The sequence below is a fragment of the Danio rerio genome, chromosome 7 (genome assembly GCF_049306965.1).
Source record: "Danio rerio strain Tuebingen ecotype United States chromosome 7, GRCz12tu, whole genome shotgun sequence".
NCBI classification, from domain to species: Eukaryota; Metazoa; Chordata; class Actinopteri; order Cypriniformes; family Danionidae; genus Danio; species Danio rerio.
This window is the reverse complement of record NC_133182.1, coordinates 59,238,607-59,263,260: the sequence shown is the minus strand read 5'-3', so window position 1 is coordinate 59,263,260 and position 24,654 is coordinate 59,238,607. Positions and strand designations below refer to the sequence as shown.

The window sequence follows — 24,654 nt, the reverse complement described above, 5'->3', positions numbered from 1 at the left end:
GACATCACCACATAAATAAAACTCAAGAAAAACATGTGATTTAAAAAAACTGTTGCGGTCAGAAAGTGTTTAGTTCATTTATAATGTGTTGACATAAATTTTTTTATTATTTGTTTTTCTTTTTTGTTTTTATTTTGCTCTTTGAATTCTGCGGTTAGTGTTTCATTAGCTAGAGGGCGCTCTGGCTCTGCTGCGATGTGATGACATGAGCTCTAGTACATTTTCCTCATCCAGGACACCAACGGACATCACTCTTTCTGATATCCAGCGAGCTAAAGCAGCTGTCAAACATTTGCTACTTCATAAACTGCATCGACAAGCGCAAAATACAGCTTATTGACGCGCGTGAGCATCTGCATCGTCAAGGTGAGTGCGCATCATACTGGCCGCATCTTCACAGAGCGTCAGAAAACGCGCTAATGTTTATCTGTCACACTCCTAGCAAGGATGTATGGCTACTGATGTAGTAGCTGAATTATTCAGTATTTTTATTAGGTTCTCTTTAGACTTTATTGCAGATATGATTGACCACTATAGCATATTTGTCGTCTTATGTCTTTCCAAATCGAAAATAACAGTTTGACGTCTGCAAGATTGTGACGTATTATGCGACTGTGTTGCGCCGAATCTCTTGATGAGATAAAAGAAATGCAGTCTATAAATAAATAAACAAGTGGATATAGTTTACACATAGTTATTCGCATTTGTTTATGACTTACTTTACGCGTTTAAATGGTATATTTTCTCTTGTAACACGAGCTAACCCAACCGTGTGTCTCAGAATTTCTGCAGGACATCGATCCGGGTGTGCTTCAAACAGAATTAGCCAAAATGTCACTCTATCCATCTCTAGAAGACATGAAGGTGGATAAATTCATACAGGTTGGTCGCATTTGTGTATTTTTTTAAAAGAAACAGCATGACTTAGGCTATTTTACATAATCAATATACAACTTTTATTTTAATTTTTCTCTCAAGGCACACAACACTCCAACTGCGAGTCCATCAAAAGCTTTACCTCTCCCCGAACCTTCCAGTGACCAGAATGAACCCAGTACCTACTATGATTCAAAAGCTGAACAAACAGGTAACAATATGTTCTGTATGCATTATTTCAACGTCTGTGATGGGAAAGAGGCTTAGATCATCAGTAGCTACGTCCAGCCACACTTTACTGCAGTGTTCTCACAAACTTGAACAATCAGATATTAATAGATAGTTCACCCAAAAAATAAAATGTACTTACTATTTACTTACTCTAATGTGGATTCAAACCTTTATCAGTTTTTCCTCTGTTGGAAATAAGAATGTTATCATATAAACTGGGAACTATTGATAGTTTTCAGTCATATGACATGTGCCCAGGGGTGGATTTAACCAATAGGCAAGGTAAACAGCCACTTAACCCCAGGACATCTGAGGGCCCACAGTAAATTATACCTATAAACTATGTATAACATTGTTTTCTATCATATTTTGTAAAGTGAGAGTCAAACAAATACATTTTTACATCATTAAATATTATTTAATATGCAATAAAAGATAATATTATTTGAATAATGTAATATTATGTCATTATAAGATTATACTATAAAATATCCACCACCCCAATCATGGAGCAGTTTAGCAGTCTAATTTATAAAAAAATATATCCTTATTATTTTTAGTTATAAATCTATTAAAAAAATAATAATTTAAAATGTAGAGCTTGCATTAGGATAAAATATAGAAAAGAAGATTAAGTGACATAAAAAACAGCACAATAAATAACATAAATAATATAAAATTATAACATAGTAGAAAGAGTGCATTTCAGGATTTGGGCCCCATGGCTGAAATTGCTTTAGGCCCCTAAATCACTAAATCCACCTCTGCATGAGCAAAAAAACAATGAGCCAAATTGGCAGCTACTGTATTTTGGAATCTCCGTAGAAATGCAGGAAAAACTATTTTACTATAACATATTTCTATCTATTTTAAGTTACTATGAATATCTGAATCACATATCAACAAAATAAAACTAAACAAAACAGAGATATGATCACAGACTGTAAACTGTGGGCACATGCGGTCCATATACTACACCTGCACCAGTTTTTCTTTCAATTAAAACACTTGTGTCCCTATCAGAGCTACAATACGGTGATGTTCATTTCTATCTTTTGGATATTACTAGTGACAGAATTATAGCTTGTAAGTTTCTGCTATTATATTTGGTGTCATTCATTCATTTATTCATTCATTCATTTTCTTTTCAGTTTAGTCCTTTTATTAGTCAGGGGCAGGCCCGGATCAAGAACTCAGGGGCCCCTGGGCACATATCTTGTAAGGCCCCCTATCTGGCCGCACCCCTATAGTTTAATTAAAAAAATAAGAATAATATAATAATTTTTAAATAAAATGAATTTATAATTTGTTGCTCACATATTTAAATAAATGATAGTACATATGTATTTATAGTCTACAAAGATTTAACTTATTTTCCAAAGCATTGAATAAAAATACTAATAAAACTAGTGAAAATGAATGTTTTTTAGTATACTTGTTCAAGTTCACTAAAACAGCACTATATATATTATATATATATATATATATATATATATATATATATATATATATATATATATATATATATATATATATATATATATATATATATGTATGTGTGTGTCACAGGGGCACTTCAGATCATTCTGAAAGGGCACTTTCTATCCAAGACAAAAAAGGGCATGTGCACTGCACAGGTTGAGCCCTATGTGTGCACGTGCCTGGTTTCCGCTCTTGACCAATTACAGCATTCTGTTTAGTAAAAGAAAGAAAGACAATTAAATATAATAATAATAATAATAATAGTTATATATAATAGCGATTTTTTGCTCAGAAGAAAAACAGTTGTCTGAGCAATATAGTTTTTACAGAGAGGGAGGCACCTTTATTAAGGCTAAACATTAATAAAGACCCACGAGGCACTTGTGACTTTATATCACATTTGCATTATTTTTTAAAAATGTTTCCTTCCTGTTAAACATAAATATATTTTTAATCTGATATGTAATGGAGAGAAAAAAAGTAGCATGAGTTCAGCTGATGGTGGATTCAAATCAGGTTGATGACCAATCTCATCAAAAGATGTTACTGTGCACATTACGAGGTACGCCACTCACACTGTAATGCTAAGTAGCTCTTTACTCATGTTGTCTCTGTCAAATAGGCATTAATGGGCGTAAACCGTGAATCGATTATTCCAACTAGGTGCGCTATTTGCAATTAGCCTAAAAAGACACTTCGAAATTGTCTTTTTTTTTTCTCCGCCATCGCAGGGGCCCTAAATGCGAAAGGGCCCCTGGGCCTGTGCCCATAAGGCCCATTGGTTATCCGGCCCTGCTCAGGGGTCGCCACAGTGGAATGAACCACCAACTTATCCAGCATATGTTTTTACGCAGCACTCATACACACTCTTTCACACACATACACTATGGCCAATTTAGCTTATTTAATTTACTTACAGTGCATTTGTTTGGACTGTGGGGGAAACTAGAGCACCTGGAGGTGCCACACCAACACGGGTAGAACATGCAAACTCCACACAGAAATGCCAACTGACCCAGCCGGGGCTCGAACTATAGATATTCTTGCTGTGAGGCGATCATGCTACCCACTGCGCCACTGTGACACCTATTTAATGTCATTTTTTTATATTAATATTTGCTCTATTTATTCACTTCTGTTATTTATACTTTGACTTTGCATTTGAATTTATACTTTAATTGCACTTAACCTGCAAATTTAAATAGAAACTGTATAAAAAGTATACAAATGTACTTACAGTTATATGTACCATCTATTGTTATGGGTCAATGATGCTTCCATTCGGCACAAGTTTATAAATTTCTTCTTTCTGGTTTTTTCTCTAAAGGAATTTTGTAGAAGCACAGCTCAGGAATGTCTCTTATCAGTTAGTAATCTTATGGCACTACAACTACCTGCTTTTTAGCCAATTAAAAGATCATTAACTCAGCCCATGACTTGGCTGTCAGTGGGAAAAAGTAATGTTTCGGCCTAATGCCTTTTTTTGTGTTCAACAGAAAAAAGAATCTTAAGTGGATTTGTTAAAAGTGAAGGGTGGGTAAATGATGACAAAATGTTAAATTTTGGGTAAACATATAATTTTAAAATCAACATTTTCAGGAATGGAAAAGATGTGGAAACTACATTTGCAAGAGCCATGTTGACAAATGACAATGTCCTTAGTCTTAAGCTTTTGCTCTGCTCTAATATTTTGCTATAGTTTTAAGATATAGCTTAAAGATTGCTAACAGTTTTTATCTGTTACTTTGTGCTGATATCAGAAGGAATTATTTTGCTTGCATTATGTAGCAAATAAAGCTAGACCTTTTTTATGTTGCTTGTTTCTGTTGTTAGGTACCAGTAGCAGGTTGTACCCTGAGCTGAATGAGTTTATGGGTCTAAACCTCAGTTCAGATGCCCTACAAACATTTTCCTCGTCAATCGCCGACCAGACTGCTGGGGTGAGTGTGTTTGCCTGTGAAAGCCACACAGAAACATTTTAATTGCATCTTAGCTACAATATATTGAAAAAAGAGAAAGAATTAATCATTTAAAGTAGCTGGACTTTAGTGCAGTTTTTAATATGATTGTTTTAAACTTGGCTCAGTTGACTAGTCTATTCCAGAGTCTGATTACAAAGAGTTCAACCTACAGTTTTTTTTATGATATTTTCAGTCGTGAAATACATTACAACCTAACCTGGTTATAAGCAGGTTTTATTCTCTAAACTTTTGAGTTTCTGTCGGTCTTCTCCCATTTTTTAAAGATGAAGCGGTATTTCTCACTTTAGCCTTAGTTATTCATTGCCTACATTTCAGTCCCATAAAGAACAAAGTTACAAAAATGGCTTGTCCTTTTTGGGAAATGTACAAATAGATTCAATACCATAGTTTTAAGGTTTACTTTTGATAATGCAAAAAATAAATAATTAGCTTAAATTCACTGTCCTTCAGCAGGGACATGTACTTTTATTAGATTAAGGTGATTATTACTTGAGCAGCTGTTTTCCCACGTTAACTGTCTCTTATTCGCTGATGCAGTGGAGTTGCTTTTTTAAATATATGGTCATATTTGCTATAACTTTGCATGAGTACATCGAGTTCAGCTGGAGAAAGAAATGCTGATCTCTTTTTTCAGATGTAACTTGTAATATCTGAGCTGCATTGATAATGCCTTTTTATAGTCTCACTGTGTGCACTTAACTCTGAATTAGTCTACTTAGAGTTGATTGACAACTCAGATCAGCTGTTCTGAAACATAAAACTCAGTTTTTAATCTCTCGAATCGCTAAATCAACTCAGAGTTCGCGTTTAAAATCCACACTGGTTAAGCCTCCTTACTGAAACAGGCACAGCACTACATGTTGGTGTGAAAATAAACTTTTCAGAAGTAGCTTTAAGAAGCTGTATTCACTGATATGATTATTTTTTTTAATTAAAATTACTTTAAAAGGGTAGTTTACCAAAAAAAGTATGTAGTTTCAACCCCCTGACATCTTCATTTATCTTCAGAACACAAATTAAAATATTTCTGATGAAATCCCAGAGCTCCCTGGTCCTCCAGAGACAGCAATGGTCCTGACTCTTTCAAAGTCCAGAAAGATACCAAAAACACTATCAAAACAGTTCACGTGGAACTATATGAACTATATATATAATTTTATTTATTTAGGGTAACTAACCCTTTAAATAATAATTTTGATTTGACTAAATCACATGATTTAACATTTTAGGTAACCAAATGATTTTTGCAGTATAGTAATATTGCTTTATTTTTAGGCTCTCAGCGTGTGTACCTCTGGAATGAGCTGGGCAGCAGCACCTATAACAGGAAGTGACCTGGGAGTGAAAAGAGCGGAGATTCGGCAGGGTGTACGGGAGGTGGTGCTGTGCAAAGACATGGATGGAAAAATTGGCCTCCGCCTCAAAGCCATAGATAATGTATTTATTAATGTCATAAATTATTCAAATATAAGATGTTTTATAAAGAAAAAAAGAGCAGATAATCTAAGGGCTGGGGGATATGACGAAAATGTCACCACAATATAGTGCTTTCTTCTGTCAATTTAATTAGTTAATTTAAATATTCATTCATTCATTTGCCTTCAGCTTAGTCCCTTTATTACTCAGGGGTCGCCACAGCGGAATGAACCACCAACTTATCCAGGATATGTTTTACACAGAGTATGCCCTTCCAGCAGCAACCCAGCAGCAACATCCATACACACTCATACACTATGGCCAATTTAGTTTATTCAATTCATCTGGACCACATGTCTTTGAACTGTGGGGGAAAACAGAGCACCCAGAGGAAACCTACGCCAACATGGGGAGAACATGCAAACTCCACACAGAAATGCTAAATGACCCAACCAAGACTCGAACCAGCGACCTTCTTGCTGTGTGTGCTAACCACTGATCCACCTCATCACCCTTAATTTCTGTACTTTTTAATAATTTCTACATTTAAAAAAAAAAATTTACAATCTTTACTTATTCATGTGATCATATTTCTCACTATATATAGAACTTCAGGGCAAATGTTTAATTAAAAATGTTGAAATAAAAAATACATATTAATAAAATATAAAACACTACTTAAAATGTAATTATTACAGACCCAGCATATAATATTGGTACATAAAATGCAAAATAAACATTGTACTTTTTAAATTTCTGATCTGACATGTTATTCATGTCTACTTGTTATGGATGTCCACCTATAAGTTGATATTGACCTACTATAATTTTGTTATAGTATTACCATAAACAATGTGAAGCCACCATATAAAAAATAGAGCATAATATGAAATGATAGACTTTTGTCATATATTAAATCAATATCAAATAACCACTCATTACAACGGAGATATGCAGAAGAGCCTCTCTGAACACAACACGTCCAACCTTGAGGCAGATGGGCTACAGCAGCAGAAGACCACACCGGGTGCCACTCCTGTCAGCTAAGATCAGGAAGCTGAGGCTACAATTCACACAGGCTCACCAAAATTGCACAATACAAGATAGGAAAAATGTTCCCTGGTCTGATGAGTCTCGATTTCTGCTGCCACATTTGAATGGAGGGTCAGAATTTAACATCAATAACATGAAAGCATGGATAGTGGTGGACAGCTGGTGTTGTAATGGTGTGAGGATGTTTTCTTGGCACACTTGGGGTCCATTAGTACCATTTGAGCATCGTGTCAACACCACAGCTTACCTGAGTATTGTTGGCGACCCTGTCATCCCTTTATGACCACATTGTACCCATCTTCCGATGGCCTCTTCCAACAGCATAACGCACTGTCATAAAGCATTGTCATTCTTGAACATGACAACGAGTTCACACTACTCAAATGGCCATTAAAGTCACCAGAACCTAATCCAATATAGCACCTTTGGGATGTGGTTAAACGGGAGATTCGAATTATGGATGTGCAGCTTACAAATCTACAGCAACTGCATGATGCTATCATGTCAATATGATCAAAATATCTGAGCAATATTTCCAGTACCCTGTTGAATTTATGCCACATGAAGGATTAACGAAGTTTTGATGGCAAAACGGGTCCAACCTGGTACTAGTAAGGTGAACATAATAAAGTGGCTGGTTAGTGTATTAGTGTAGTGTATTATCATATTGCACAGCCCTAGATAATCTATAACAATATTGCTATTTGCTTGTTAAGTTGGAGGTGATGTATGGACATTTTAAAGTGTTTTTTAATGATAATATTTTGATTTAAAATTGTGTAAGTGTTCATTGTTTTCTTTTTTATTAGTATCATTAAGTATAATGATATTCTCTGATTCTCAGTGCTCAAATATGTGTTTCAGGGTGTGTTTGTGCAGTTAGTGCAGGCCAACACAGCTGCAGCTCTGGCAGGACTGCGCTTTGGTGATCAGATTCTGGAGATCAATGGCAAATCATGTGCAGGCTGGAATAGCGATTATGCACACAAGGTGCTCAAGAACTCCAATCCAGAGAGAATTACTTTGGCTGTGCGAGACAGGTATGAAAAACACACATACACACATGCACAAACACATATTACACGGAGCAGTTCGTCAGGTTTCAAATACTCTGCACAATGTTGTTTTATTTATGAGGTTCAGGTCATTAAATCTGAATAATTCATGAAGAGATCAGACACAGGAGTGCGTGTTATGTAGTTTTAGACTCACAACTATCCAGCAGTGCAAACATTGTATGTGTTGTCATTGACCAATATTTTAAATTCAGACCGTAAATATACCAAAATTTAGACTGTGGTTATCAGTAGTGGTGTTACGGATCACAAATCTTACAGTTTAGATCACACTATGTTTTGTACATCACGGATCAGACAATTTTTTGGATCAGCAAAAAATGGAGACAAATATCATTTGCTTTCCATTCATACAAAAATATTACTGCAAAAAACATTGGTTTTAACATATTTTAGAACCCGTAATTGTAATAAAAATAAAAATCAAGAAAGAAGCAGCTAAAAAAAAGCTAAATATTCAATACGAAAAATGATCTCTGCTACTGTTGCTGATATTGCTAAATCTAGAAATCTTGTACAACATATCATATTTATTTTCAGTTAATGATTTAACATATAATGGCATTTGTTATAGGCTATATGTTTATTTTTAAATAACTGAAATTGTATTATTTTTCTATTTAGTTTTAATTAATTAATACTTTTTTAAATAACCAAAAAAAATGTTAGGGAGTAAAGGAGTAAATAGTGGTTCCATTTTCATTTTAGGATCACTATCCCTTTAAGTCAAAGTCCCTTTTGAGATTCTTTAGTCTTGGCATAAGGTTGTTTGCACACTAGCACTTTTGGTTCTCACCCAGGTTCGTTTGACATCAGAGTACGGTACGTTTAGCTAGTGTGAATGTGTCATCTGAACTCGGGTGCACACCCGTGAACCGGAAGTCTGCCTGAAAAGGTGGTCTTGGGTACGGTTCACGCAAACTCTGGTCCGGTTCACTTCTGGTATAATTGCAATCATACCAAATAGTGGAATGTTTTCATAGCATTCATTCGTGTGTAATTTTTGTGACAGTCTGAATGACTAACTAGCGTATTTTGATCTTAATATTGAATAATTACATGAAGATATATATTTTCAAAGAAAGTCAAAGAAACTCAAAGAAAGACATGTCCTATTAACTTCCTAGAGCTTGAGTGTCCACATACGTGGACAGCACATTTTAGCTCTTAAGTGGTTATTTAAAAATAAAATTTGAATGTTTTATATTTCATTACAGACATACAGTGTCATATGAAATGTCCCAAATCCTAATTTTAAATGTCCAAAAATGTTGGGAAAATATTTTGTTTTTACTCTCTGAAAGTCAAAGCAAGTAAAAAAAATTCTAGGTTATATATGCATCAAAAACATTCAGGAACAATTATGTTTTATGTAAATTCAAACCACAAGTTCACATGGACAACATTTTTCTCTAAAAGATGATACGAAGATTTTTATTCTAATTAGGTTCCAATAAGCCCAAATAGCAATGTGAAATAAAAAATGCATGTAAAAAACAGCTTACAGGCCTTAAGAGGTTAAACTGTACTATAACTCTGTATAATTCTGAGGTAAGAAATGAATATTTTATACATACTTCAGTGCCAAACATATCAGTGTAAAACAAGCTATTAAACTAAATAGAATTTACTAAATCTACTTGCCTGACTGGAAAAACAATAGCCATGGGATGTCGGTCTAACGGGTTTTGCAAGCCCTGTATAATATGCCATTACCCTAAAACAGGCACTGTAATTAACCTAGTAAATAATGAAGCATTTTTATGATCTTACATGAATGTGCATGATCTGTCATTGTTTGCAGACCACTGGAGCGAACTGTTACCCTTCACAAGGACATGAACGGGCAGCTTGGCTTTATTTTTAGAAAAGGTCGGATCACCTCAATAGTAAAGGACAGCTCATCTGCACGCAACGGCCTGCTTACTGATCATCAAATCTGTGAGATCAATGGTCAGAACATCATTGGACTAAAGGTAAATGACATTCATATTGTACTTTTTTCTTATTTTTAAAAACAGCAGTTAAGGTGTAAGATTTGATTTAAGCTACTTTGCTTTTTTCTGTTTTATCAGGACACGCAAATCATGGACATTCTTAATTCTAGCGGGGGCGTTGTCACGATAACCGTAATGCCAGTGGTCATCTTTGAACACATGATGAAAAGGTATGCAAAGTAAACCTTGGGTGCATTAACTATTAACTCTACATAGATATCTTTTTTTTTTCATTCCTCATTTTCTCTTTTCTCATTGCAGGATGTCCAGTAGTATTGTAAAGTCACTCATGGATCATTCTATTCCTGAGGTGTGAGTTGGTTTGGGTCAAACTGTACAGCTTAGGATGATTTGGCCACAGCTTTGACAGCTTACATTTGGTCTGTGGTACAAGTTCAGCTAACATTGTGAGAATTTATACATGTATGTTTTAGAGATTATTGACATGCAAAGACAAAACAGAGTAAGGAGAATCATAGATATTTACTTCAGCTTTTTTTATAATTAAAGTAATAGTGTAACCAGAAACGCTGTAATCCTTTACTCATTTACATGTTGTTCTAAACCTGCATACCTTTTCGTTGAGTAACCAAGGCTTGACATTAACAACCACCATCCCGCCAAATGCAGGTACATTTCAGCTGTGTCGGGTTAGATAAACACTCCCACTAGCCACTATGGCTCATTGGAAATTATTTTTAAATGGTAGTTTTCTTAAAAGCAGTGTTCGACAATAAAGATGGCCCAATATTTGTGCAAATTTGAGCTTAGAATCGAAAATAATTGTTTCACACAAGCAAAGAAAGCAGGTAAATACTGAATGAGAAGTTGGTCACTTGTGCACACAGGTGATGTGATGTGTGCGCGTTCCCATTTACTTGCGTGAAGTAACCGTGCCTAGAGGAAACGCAACTGGTGCTATCGGTTCTCTTTCAAATAGACTGGACAAAAAGCGATGATCATGCACCTACAGTCCTGCTGCTCACAAGAGCTCAAGATTTGAAAAAAATAAATATATACTTTTGTAAGCAGCAGCGGTTGCTGCTTTCGCTTTAATTATTATTTGAACAGATTATTAACAGGGCTAACATAAACCCTGTGCACGTGATCATCCTTCAAGTGATCATTATCACACACAGTATTTTTGTTACCTGTTTTCTTTTGCTACAGTTATTTTTGTTAATATAGTTTAATAGTTTAATTTATTTTACAATAACATTGCTTTAATATGAGATTAACTCCCCATTTATTTTAGGGCTGTGCATTTAATCGAAGATTCCATTTCGATTTTGGCTTCTAACGATAATGAAAAAACATCAATAGAGTTTAAACGGTTATTGCATTATATACCGCCCTCTTTCCAGTTGTACACGTTTGTTGCTCTGCAAAGCTCAGTTCCACGTGAAAATGACTAAAAGCAAGTACTGTAATGTATCTTTTGCTGCATGGGATGCGCATCCTTTATTGATGTACATTCAAATCATTCATGTTTTTAAAAGCGCGAAAAAGAGCGCATGCTGTTGAACTGCTCTTAAAGTGACAGCACGCAATATTCCTGCTTTTGACTGTTTTTATTATTAATCAAATATCGAAAGAAAAAAATCCCTCACTGCTCTTGACTGAAAGACTGCTGTAGCTAAAGTTTTTTTTTTCCTTACAGTGAATATGCCTAAAGCACAGTTTGTTTCATATTTTTATTCTATTGTATTTATTTCTCTTTATTTATTTACAGTGAGGACAATAACTGTATATATACAGCTGAAGTCAGATTTATTAGCCCTCCTTAATTATTAACAACCCTTTCCCCCCAATTAATAGTTAAATGGAAAGAAGATTTTCAACACATTATTAAACATAATAGATTTAATAACTCATTTCTAATAACTGATTTATTTTATCTTTGCTTGATGACAGTACATAATATTTTACTAGATTTTTTTCTGAATACAAGCATTTAGATTAAAGTATGATTCAAAGGGTTAATTAGGGTTATTAGGCAAGTCATTGTATAATAGTAGTTTGTTCTGCAGACAATCAAAAAAATGTTGTTTAGGGAGGCTAATAATGTTGACCTTAAAATAAGTTTCAAAATATTTAATCCTGCTTTTATTCTAGCCAAAATAAAAACAAATAAGCCTTTCTCCAGAAGAAAAAATATTATAGGAAATACTGTGAAAAATTCCTTGGTCTGTTAAACATCATTTGGGAAATATTTATTTAAAAAAATAAATTACATGAGGACTAATCATTTTGACTTCCACTAATAATCGTTTGAAATAATTGTGATTACATCTATTACCAAAATAATCGTGATTATGATTTTCCCATAATCGAGCAGCGCTAATTTATGTGTAGTTAACTGGTGATCTGGAACCTTTAGTCAGGACAGATTGCTGTGCATATATTAGATACAAGACAATAATTCTTTTTAATTGTCAATTTTTTTAAAGAAAGGTTTTGTTGGATGAAATAGTGCATGTATACAGCTACATTTTGCTTGTTTTGACACCTCTAATTTAAAATTTGTGGCTAATAAATAATTATTTATTTTTGGTGTTGTTAAATTTGGTAAATCCCTAATTCTGAGCCCTAAAAAGTCGAATTGAAATGCGACAACACATTTGCTCATACACTTTAAGCAAGCTCATGCAAAACACACACAAAAAGTGAAATAAATGAGGAGGCATGTGGACATAACAAAATATATATAAAGTTAATGTAGCATGCCATATTTATGAATATAAAATATGTTTTTACCAACAACAGAATTGTGGCTAGTGAAAATGTTAAGTGGCTAGTAATGTTGGAAATCTGCTATGTCAAGCACTGTGTGTAACACAAGAGAATGTGTTAGAATATGAAGAATGTCCACACTAGAGCTGCGCGATTTGGGGAAAATATCTAATTGCAAATAAAAAAAATAAAAATAAATATATGTATATATATATATATATATATATATATATATATATATATATATATATATATATATATATATATATATATATATATATATATATATATATATATATATATATATATGTATGTATTATTTTTTGACAGATATTACGATTTGATTTGCAATTTAATTTTTGTAGTCAAGCTTCAGCTCAGTAATGTCTAAGCCGTGGCATCAATTCTGTGTCAGCTCTTAAAAATGACCTGTTCTTGTTCTGTTTCTGTGAAATTGAAACCAAGATATTCCCATATTAACAGTGTCCTGTTTTTCTTTGATAATATTTAGTCTATTAATGCTTCTGAAGCAGCAGACGCCATCATCCCACTTGTCCGCATGTTCCTGTTTGTTTTTGTTTTTTTTAAATTGTTTTTTTTTTTTGTTTTTGTAAACGTTCCACATAGTTAGGTTGCACAATTCTGATTGGGCAGAATGAAAGTCTGCTCACTCAACTGGCTAGTAAGACTGTCACACACAGATGGCAGTCACACATTTGCTCTGAGCGGGGAAAATTAAATAATACATAAATATTTCATAACGTAGCCTCTTGCTTTTAACTAATCGCAACATTTCAAATAGCAATTGCAAATAGATATCGATTTATCGCACAGCCCTAGTCCACACTATTCTTAACAGTGAAAGTGGAACTTGATGCTGTTTAACTTCAGTCACACATCTGCATAGTAACTGATTTATTAGAATCAACAATGATTCTAGATTTGTGACTCATTCATGGTGCTTAAAAAAGGTCATAACCAATCATGTCTACATTTGACTGTAAATAATATTCTGCAGTGCATATATTCTGCTTAAATTTGAAGTCACAGACTCTACTTTTTGAGTGTTTTATTCACTCATTTTAGCTGGGGATGAGTGCTTAAGTATAGGATGTACATATCATCAAACTCAGGGCATCAAAGTGAAATGCCATTCCAGAGTGAAAGCAAAGTTTCAGATATTGATTAAAAAGCTAGTTGTTTTTCTTTGGATTGATTTGCATGAGTTATTATCCTCAGGAATAGCTATGTGCCCTAACACAGTAAATATGTCCAATTTTGAGTTTCATGGAAGGTTTAGAACAACATGAATGTACAGTTGAAGTCAGAATTACTAGCCCCCCCGAATTATTAGCTCCCCTGTTTGTTTTATTCTTTTTTCTTTTTTAACGAAAATATTTATTTGAACACATTTCTAAACATAATAGTTTTAACAACTCATTTCAAATAACTGAATTATTTTATCTTTTCCATGATGACAGTAAATAAAATTTGACTAGACTTTTATTAAGACACTTTTATACAGGGTGACTTTTAAATAATAATAAAAAAAATGCTTTTATTCTACCCAAAATAAAACAAATAAAAATTTCTCCAGAAGAAAAAAATATTATAGGACTTTTTGTTAAAATTTTCTTGATCTTTTTAAACATAATTTTGGAAATATTTAAAAGAGAAAAACAAAATTCAAAGGGGGGCTAAAAATTCTGACTTCAACTGTAAGTAAATTGTGGTAATTTAACATTTTACATTTTTGGAGGAATTAATTATTCCATTCTCTTTGTTCATCTTTGGTTGTTTTGTGTTAAGCTTAAAGCTTCACTTTCTTAATGCTACTTATTTCCATTACAGGAGGCTTATGCTGTAAATCTCTCTTAACAAAGCTGTTAAAATTAAAGTATTAAAGCCATTAAAATCTATGCACTGCTGAAGACAGTTTTGCAAGAAAAACGTGGCACAGAAGTCAGAGCTTAATTATCTGATATTTATTCTGAAGTGTTCAAATTTTAGTTCATATTTGTGGTTATTTTATGTAGCTTTATTCCGACGTTTTCATTGTTATTGTTTAGGTTTTTGTGTCCTTTTGTGGTTTTTACTTACAAAATAAAAGTTTGCTTTCCTCCCTAAAAATGTTTTCTTGTTTTCTCTTCAGATAGGACAAACCTACCTTTTGGTACTTTGCTATTGCATCCAAATCAAAAACCTGTTTTTTTTCTTTTAGGGACTATTTCACATGAATTTAAAGTACTGCAAGAGTTTTTTGTCTATATCATATATATTATGTATGAAATGTTGCTATATTTGCTTCATATATATATACATAGTAACAAAATGAAATGTCTGTCTGTTGTTTTTTGTTATCCATGGAATAATGAAAATAAAAATGCTGTTCTAATAGAACTACAGATGCACTAGAGGGCGCTGGTCAGACACCTGGAATGTAAAATAGGTGAGTGGGTTAATAAACACACACACACACACACACACACACACACACACACACACACACACACACACACAGTAACAGAATGAATGATCAACTGTTCACCTACTTAGTTCAGTGAACTGAACAATTGAACAATTTAAGTATAGTCTACAAAACAACCAAGTTAAATGAACCTAAATTTACCAGTTTTGGGAGACTCCATTGCTCAATTAATTTGAGGTAACGAGTAATTAATTTAATTCAGTCAACTTATTAGGCTATTCAATGAATGGAGAGTCCAGCTCCAACCCAAGAAAAGAGATGCTCTGCATTGGCACCAGCTTGCTGCTTTCTTGGTTTAGCCAAAGCCTTAATTTGCTTTGGTGTTGAAGCACTGTGTCCCTGTGATTAATGAACTGTTTGTGCAGATGCGTTAGGATCATCCATTCATTAAAAACCCTGATTCCATCACCCATAGGCAAGGGTACCCTACAAAACATTTATGAATACCCACAGAGAAAGAAAAAGACCAAAGAATCAAGACGTAAAAATCTGTTATGTTGATATCTGCTAACCAATGCTGAGAATTGACACAATCAGGCCGCCAGACTCTGCTAGTGGGACAAGAGGAACAATCTCTGGTGTTTTCAGAGAGGAAAAATTTCTGACATTCATCAATCTCTGACGTACTAGATGGTCCAACCCCGGATCAGCCTGCGCATTCAGCATCCAGTACATTTCCATTCTAGCAAACCAGAAGATGACAGCCCACCCTCCTGTGCAGTCATGGACATCTACTGTACAAAGTCCTGCATGTCATCAAATGAAAATGAAACTGTAAGGAAGGAAAGGGCTGCAACCATCGACAATCATGACACTCCACCCATTTAATAGCATCAAATAACAGAATAAAAGCAAACATCACTAAAATTAAAAACTGCACTGTAAAAATAGCAGTTTGCCTATTAGAAAATATATTTTCTAATTCATGTTTTTACTTTTTTATTTTCCCCCATTTATTTATGCTTTTGAATTGCATTACGGGATCTTATTTTTTCTTCCAACAACCTTTAAGTTAGAAAAAGTGACTTATTCATTAATTCATTTTCTTGTCGGTTTAGTCCCTTTATTAATCGGGGGTGGCCACAGCGGAATGAACCGCCAACTTATCCAGCACGTTTTTACGCAGCGGATGCCCTTCCAGCCACAATCAATCTCTGGGAAACATCCACACACACTCATTCACACGCACACTCATACACTACAGTCAATTTAGCTTACCCAATTCACCTGTTCCGCATGTCTTGACTGTGGGCAAAACCGGAGCACCCACGCGAACTCAGGGAGAACATGAACATATACATTTGTAATTATGTTCATATCTGTCTGCGTACTTCTGATTCTTTAAAAGCAGCGTGTACATATATTCATCTATTGTTAATCTCTGTTAATAGTTAAGACAAACAGTATATAATCTGTAAATATCACCCTAGTTTTACTTTATAATTTATACCCATATCCTGCACTTGCTGCTATTACACTTCTGCTTAGATTTCGTTGCCTTGTACTTGTACATGTACATGTGTAATGACAATAAAGTTGAATATAATCTAATCTTATGCTTTCTTTAATAAAGCAGTTATTATGCATCAGATTTAGTTTGAAACCATTTAACTTTACTTTGAAATCGTTTCAAATCATCAAACTTCAAGTTTAGTGTGAAACCTTCAAATACAAGCTTATATTCTAGACCACTGGTTCCCAAAGTGGGGGTCATGGGACGATGACCAGGGGTCGCTTGGTGATTTTCAAATCTCAAATAAATATTATGAAAATATAAGAATTACCATATTTAATTGAATATTAATGTAATAGTGCATTTTAACATCACTAAGAAGATCACTGAAAAAAGTGTTGCATGCAGAACTGTTGCAAACAATTTTTTTGTGTTGAATTTATACAAACAAATTAAGTTTAGTAATGTTCAACTTAATTTGTTTGTTTAAATTCAGCCCAAATGAATAGTTTACAACCTCTTAATGTTAAGAAATTGAGTAAATCCAAGGAATCATCTTTGAATAATTTTTTTCAGTGTCGTTAATAGTTATATTAAAGAAACTACAACATACAAATAAAAATGTATCAGTCTTTAAATTGTTTTTTTTATTATTATTATTATTGGATTGTGACCCTGCATGGGGTGTTTAGATTTACCAAACAGCAATAGTGTCAGCTGCAGCAGATTCATTTTATTGGCCCAGATCAAACGTTCTGACAAGCTTTATGGCACTCTAATACATAAAAATGTATATTTGATGTTAATAATAAAATAATAAATGACTATAAAAAAATTTTATGGTTATTTGACTGGTTCATTTTTGTGATGTCAATGTGCTCTATAGTTGTGTATGCAAAATTTGTATATTTATAACCACCTTCAAGAAAAATGAGGGTAGCGGGTCACTGACATTGTTAATTTGGGGGTTGCAAGCTAAAAAGTTTGGGAATCCCTGTTCTAGACAATATATGTAATATTTCCTTGATTGGAGGAGTACATCTTTTACATCTCTTAATGTAAATAAGTTGTCATTTAATAAGATTGTCAATAACTCAGTTTTGACAAAAAATGAGAGAAAGAACCTCAAAGTGTTGAAATATTACTTTTACCATCATTATTGATCAAGTTCTTTGAGAACTTTGTTTCTTTTGAAACCAAAGAAGAGCCAATTTCACATTAGTTTTAAAATTGTCCTCAATGTAAAACCCAACAGTCAACTTAATCAAATGAAATGAGTGTAGTTAACTCAAATTTGACTAAAAATTAATTCAACTCATTTGAAAAGACTTTTTAATTCAGTGTTGAAGGTAATGAGTTAATTGAATACCTCATTATATCAACTTAAATGGAGAAAGTTCACAGTACTCAGATAGATTAGTTTTTAACTCAAATAGTTTGTAGCAATTGGTTTCCTCAAATGTTTTGAGTTACCTTAATTTATAGGGTTTTACAGTGCTCAGGTGGTTTGAGTTCTCATCATTTATTGAGCTTTACTGTGCTCAAACTGCATTATGTACTCAAATAGATTAAGTTCACAGAACTCGTAGGATTTGTTTTTGAACTTAAATAGTTTGTAGCAATCAGTTTCCTCAAATGGTTTGAGTTATATAACTTATTGGGTTTTACTGTGCATATATGCTAAATGTTGTCTGTTATAAATTAACCTGTTGTAATTTTAGATTTTAACTAATTAGTACAGAAACTATATTTCCTAATTCTAATAAACGAAATACATATTTAGATTGTTCTGTGGCGACAAATTATGTTTAAGCAGTATGACCAAAAAAAGCTAAATTATTTTCATGATATACAGTAGGTGGCGATGTGAGGACACGACAACAGTCCGCTTTTAAACTCAGAAAACGAGGAAGAAAAATCTTTCTGTTCAAGTCACAAGAGAATAATTCAGAACTTCCATATAGCGCTATTAATGAGTCTTTGACAAGCTCGCACAAGCTCCTTTCGTTATCATGAAGCAGAAGAAAACGGCTCGCAACCAGTCCAGAAAAGGTAACGTTATTTGAATATTCCTTCATCCAAAAAAATGTTCATACTGCGGGGCCCAAGAACGTTACATCAATTCGGATGCTTTTCATGATGCAGTGGTATTTAAATAGGACCACAACCGGTGTTACATTTATGAAGTAGGCGCTTACATGATCAAACAGGTTTAGCGTGTTATTTACACATTTTTGACGAGAATTAACGTTTTATTATGTGATATTATGAAAACGTAGAGGCTGCAGATATGGGTTCGGTGAGTTTTTCTGTCACTTTTTATGATTGGAATTTGAAAGACCGCTTTCCAAGTAAGTTTTAAGGCACTTTCGTATTGGAGCGATGTTTTTAGATTAACATACTGCATATTTGTTCCATGTTTTTTTAGCATGGTAATCTTTCGTTTCAGTGATTAGTGAGCAAAGTAATTCACCTAACAAATGTTTTGAGATGTACATGAGCCCAGCAGGAACAAAGTAGCCCATAGAGTACCATTATTGTACCATGGTCTTTTTCAATGCAGTTTGTACTCTTTTATTCACTTTATTTTATTTTTTAATTTATCAATTTAATCAATTAATTTTTTCATTGAGGTAAAGTTGGTTTATATTCGCGCATTCACACTTTCTTCTTAATAATGTCATTTCAGAAAAGTATTATTTGTAAAATCTAAATAGTAAAATATATATTAGCAGCCAATGAACATCAAAGTACAACTTGTTTACAGTCAAACAAATAGTGCTAATGTTGTTTTCAAGTCATATTTACATGTGATTTCAGACCCTACATTCAAATTTATGTAGTAAATAATCTAGGGAACTTTAAATGAAGGAATGTGCAAATATAAAACCAACCTTACCTCAATTTATTTTTTGCCAAAAAATATGACCAAAAAACATATTTTATCAAATTCATTGAATCCATCCACTAAATTGGATCTTGTATTAAAACGATAAAAAATTTTCAAGATTAACAGATAAACTTTTATTTTTCAAGATTATTATTTTTTCAATATTCAGATTTAAAAATAAATATTATTGATGACTGACTGACAATTTGGCCAAATATTTCACAAAACATACAGAGTTTAGTAGCCTTTTAGTATTTCTGTTGGTGCTAGATGCCAATACAACTCGTATATAAGTACACCCCTCACATATCTATCTTTTAATTACTATTTTTAATAGGAAGCTTTACAATATTATATTTGTGCACATACATTAGATAGTCAGTACTGAAGCCAAATCTGGAGCTTATCTAACAAAATAACCTACATTACAGTCCAAAAACTAGAACACCCAAGGTTATATGTTATAGAAAAATGTTAAATACATATTTTAAAAAGTGGAAAAATCAAGAGAGGCAAAAAAATATTTAGCTTGAATTTAATTGTATCTTTCAATTTCTAAATATGTTTGGGGACTAAAATATTATTTTAATAAATGTATCTGTTTAAGAAAACAGTTTTGTTTAAATGCACCAAAAACATTGCCTATATTCGCTGAGAAATGTAGAAAAATATTCATTTTCAAAAAGGGGTGTACTCCATTATGCTGAGCACTGTATATGGTGGGCGGGTTTTGTCCCATGTCTTAAGAATCAGTTCTTGTCAATGTTTTCAATTGTCCAGCCAAATAAATAAATAAATGAATGAATAAATCAATTTAAAATATTAGTGATTTTGTTGTTCTGAATCATGTCACATTCCATTAAATTAGCATTAAAACACATTTCATCACAATTTGTAAATCCAAATTTACTAGTACAGAAGACATTTCCTGTGTAGTGTTCCAAATGTAGTTTGATTTACTTATGGCAGCACGGTGGTGCAGCGGTTAACATGAGCACCTCACAACAAGAAGGTCGCTGGTTCGAGCCCTGACTAGGTCAGTTGGCATTTCTGTGTGAAGTATGCTTGTTCTCCACATCAGCTATAGTTGTATTGAATAAGCTAAATTGGCTGTAGCGGATGTGTGTGAATATAAGAGTGTATGGGTGTTTCCTGGTTTTGGGTTGCAGCTGGAAGGGCATCCACTGCGTAAAACATATGCTGGATAAATTGGCGATTCATTCTGCTGCGGCGACCCCTGATTAATAGAGAGACTTATCCGAAAAGAAAACGAATGGACGATTTACTCATTCTTGCTGGTTGTTTACTGGCCATGTACTGGTTTGGACCAGCTTAAACCAGCAGCTATGTGTTAAAACCTACTTAACCCCAGCATATGCCTTTTTTTCCAGCAGTGTGGGCCATTATAGTAATTATTTGCACAGTATTTGTTTTCCTTTTTAAATGACAGCAAATATTTAATACATATTCTGTATATTTATGCTTTAAAGCAGAATTAAACAGTGTTTGTGCCCAGTGGTGTAAAGTAACAAATTACAAATACTCAAATTACTGTAATTGACTAGTTTTCTCTCAGGAATTGTAATTTACTAAGTAGTTTTAAAGATGTGTACTTTTACTTTCCCTTGAGTAAATTTTTAGTGTTGTATTTGTACTTTTACTCCACTACTTTTCTGCAACCTGCAGTCTGGACTTTATTATTTTCTGTCTATGGGGATTATAAAAATCAGTCTTGCGATTCCTGTTCAATCAAATTGTACATAAAAAGTAAAGTAACTACCTTAAGACATGCAGCAAACTGTTTGGGAGCATTAAAAGTGTCCGAGAAGATACTTTACACACAATGACCCAGAGACTGTGTAGACCAGGGATGCCCAAACTCGGTCCTGGAGGGCCAGTGTCCTGCAGAGTTTAGCTATAACTTACCTCAACATACCTGCCATGATGTTTCCAGCATATCTAGTAAGAGATTGATTAGATTTTTACTTTATGATGACTAAAATGACCTTAAAAAATAACTAAATGCACTACAGAATGTTAGGTTTACACACACACATGCACACATTTCATGTAAATGCATCAACAGCGTAATACTTACTATTATTGAGTAGTTTTAAAGTGTTACTTTTTACTCATACCTTGAGTAATATTTACAACAGACACTTTTACTACATTTATGGACAAGTAATGGTACTTTTACTTGAGTACGCTTTTTCAGTACTCTTTCCACCACTGATTGTACCACATGGATTGTTTATCTGTTCAAATATACTGCAAGATTTGCACCTAACAGCAGTTCAGCATGAGTTTGTTTACATGTGTATCGATCTTGAAACCCACGCAAACACGAGGAGAACATGCAAACTCCACACAGAAATACCAACTGGCGCAGCCAGGACTCGAACCAGTGACCTTCTTGCTGTGAGGCAACAGTGCCAACCACTGAGCCACATTGCTGCCCAAAATATCATCAATTTACAGTTTTGTAAAATTGATCAGGGCGAGGCAGTGGTGCAGTAGGTAGTGCTGCTGCCTCACAGCAAGAAGGTTGCTGGGTTGCAGGTTTGAACCTCGGCTCAGTTGGCGTTTCTGTGTGGAGTTTGCATGTTCTCACTGCCTTCGTGTGGGTTTCCTCCGGGTGCTCCGGTTTCCCCCACAGTCCAAAGACATGCGGTACAGGTGAATTGGGTAGGCTAAATTGTCCGTAGTGTGTGAATGTGTGTGTGGATGTTTCCCAGAGATGGGTTGCGGCTGGAAGGGCATCTGGATGAGTTGCAAAAACTTGCTGGATAAGTTGGCGGTTATACCACTTTGGCGACCCTGGATTAATAAAGGCACTAAGCCGACAAGAAAATGAATGAATGAGTGAATGAATGAAATTGATCAAATTTTTATATTTTCTTAAAGATCAATCAAAAATAGATTTGTCTTGAAAAATATTTTAATTTCAGTTCAGTGAATCTAGAGCAGTGGTTCCCAATCTTTTTTTGCCTGAGACCCCCTTTTCCCCTGGAAAATATTGCATGGCCCCCCTCCATGTTTATTGATATTATCGCTCATAAATGTTTGCAGTAAGGATAACAAAGAATTTTGTTTTCAAACAAACTGTATGTTTATTACTATAAATCTAGATATGTTTATACACAAACAGCCTAATGTAAAATATAAAAGCAAAACATCAGCAGGCCATTTGTAAATGAAAACGTAAGCCTTTGGCCTTTAAATTGGCCCTATTTAAAATTCAAATATCAAATAAATTCAAATATATTTAAAATAAAAAATATCAGTTTTCAGACTGGTGTATAAGGAAAAAATAATATAGTCTACTACAATTTAATACTAGCATGTTATTTGTTATGCTTTATCAATTAGTGTGAGAATTGCTGCTGGTAGTGAGTAATAATTTGGTCAATACATGGAGAGATCTTTGACAGGGAATCCTCAAGTCGAGCACAAAGCTGATTCCTCACATCTTCTAACATTGTTGCAATGCGCCATTTTAATTGATGCCAATTTAATTGACCGTATTAATTGATAACAGTCTCTTAGCTAGTTGTTTTGATTTATCCTCTCCAAATAATTCCTGGACAATCGCTGTTGTGCATGGCAAAATCAAAGTTTCTGCAATGGTATGCCCTTTCTTTGCTATTTTTAAAAACTTTTTTGTCAGTAGCTGTGACATCCGGTGTGTCAATTCTTTTGCCTTGCGCTCAAAAAAATGCTCTGGGCTTGTTACGGTATTGGGTATGAGTTGTCTGCAAATATCTTATTAATTAGGATGACCTCATGCGTTCATTAGCAAGCATAGATATATACATTAGAAGTCGCCTACCCTGTTGTTGTCTATTGGAAGGAATGCGTCAATAGAGCCGCCATTTTGAAACAGGATAGCACTCCTTTGAAATGAATTCGGGACCAAGGTACAGTGGACGACTGTGGCCATCCAAAGCCAGAGATATACACATATACAAATATATCTATGATCGTGAGTTTTCCTGGATGGTAGTTTGCAAATTTTTTCAAATTACATTATAAAAAAAAATTATAATTTTTCATCACTTTTCCACATTGATGGATCAGTGATCGCACTGGCATTCCTGACAAAAAGCTTGTGTTTTTGTGTACAGAAATGTACTATCCACCCTCCTTGTTAAATGTGATCTAATCCGTCTCCTAAAACAAATCTCCACTCCTGCTTTCACTTCTCATACCATACTGATGGAGGGAGCGATTCGTTTGTGAATGAATCTCCGTTATGAAAGACTCCTTCACTTAGCCGACAATAATACAAGTTTTTGGCATCGCAGCATCTCGTTGTCATATTTCTTTTGCATTGTTTGCTGATTTTATTCAACAAAACTAGCATAAGCCGAGTATTTAGTGCTAGTTGGAGCTACTTTGGCTTATAGTGAATGCAACAAGTGACTGTATTATCATCAATAACGTTACCTGTTTAGCACAAAAGTTCAGAACATACAAAAACGTAAAAAACTTAATCTTACCTATAAAATGTTCTGCCTTTGTGCTTTGTTTTCTTTGTTTTCTCATTACTACACCCGTAGACAGCGCTAAAGTCCCGCATCTTCACGTAATAACACTGTCTTGATTAGTGCGGTTGAATGACATTTGTCTTGGGAGCACTGTACTAATGTGGCGGCGCTTTTGACGCATGCTCAGGGTCCCTATGCAATATATAGTGTATATATCTATGATTAGCAAAAACTTTGGCGCAGAAAAAGCACTGTAACAGGATCAAGAACCCTTTGCTTTGAGAAAGTGGAATTCAGCGAACTATCTCTGTATTTCCAGCCTGATCTCACGAGGAAACGTAAGTATTTTACGTTTTGTTAGTTCAGTGGCTAATTCGTACGAATTTGTACGAGTTCGGTCGTACGAAAATGTACGATTGAAAAAAAGGAGGCGTGGCACCTAACCCCACCCCTAACCCCAACCGTCATTGGGTGATGAGAAAATCGT

General features: G+C 34.1%; 2 protein-coding genes across 6 annotated transcripts in view; both read left to right on the top strand.

Moving 5' to 3' along the window:
* The first annotated feature begins 233 nt into the window (after positions 1 to 233).
* sdcbp (syndecan binding protein (syntenin)) lies at positions 234 to 10,592 on the top strand. Its single transcript, NM_214798.2, has 9 exons — positions 234 to 366; positions 782 to 882; positions 979 to 1,087; positions 4,423 to 4,529; positions 5,847 to 6,008; positions 7,905 to 8,080; positions 9,921 to 10,092; positions 10,192 to 10,283; positions 10,375 to 10,592. Exons 2-9 carry the CDS (start codon positions 832 to 834, stop codon positions 10,427 to 10,429), a joined length of 924 nt encoding a protein of 307 aa, NP_999963.2. The 5' UTR covers positions 234 to 366; positions 782 to 831; the 3' UTR covers positions 10,430 to 10,592.
* An 8,101-nt stretch (positions 10,593 to 18,693) lies between these two features.
* The window catches only part of unm_hu7910 (un-named hu7910), a 64,809-nt gene continuing 58,848 nt past the window's right edge, over positions 18,694 to 24,654 (top strand). For all 5 annotated transcript variants that reach the window (XM_021478003.2, XM_073907376.1, XM_073907374.1 and 2 more), the window contains exon 1: positions 18,694 to 18,839. In XM_021478003.2, the coding sequence (XP_021333678.1) occupies positions 18,800 to 18,839 (40 nt within the window). In that variant the 5' untranslated portion in view covers positions 18,694 to 18,799. The remainder of the gene's footprint in view (positions 18,840 to 24,654) is intronic.

Bases quoted from the DNA above. Each gene is read 5' to 3' on its own strand.
- sdcbp (NM_214798.2), top strand. From the start codon at position 832: ATGTCACTCTATCCATCTCTAGAAGACATGAAGGTGGATAAATTCATA. The intron at 10,093-10,191 runs GTAAATGACATT...CTGTTTTATCAG, and splicing joins AGAACATCATTGGACTAAAG to GACACGCAAATCATGGACAT. The intron at 10,284-10,374 runs GTATGCAAAGTA...TTCTCATTGCAG, and splicing joins TTTGAACACATGATGAAAAG to GATGTCCAGTAGTATTGTAA.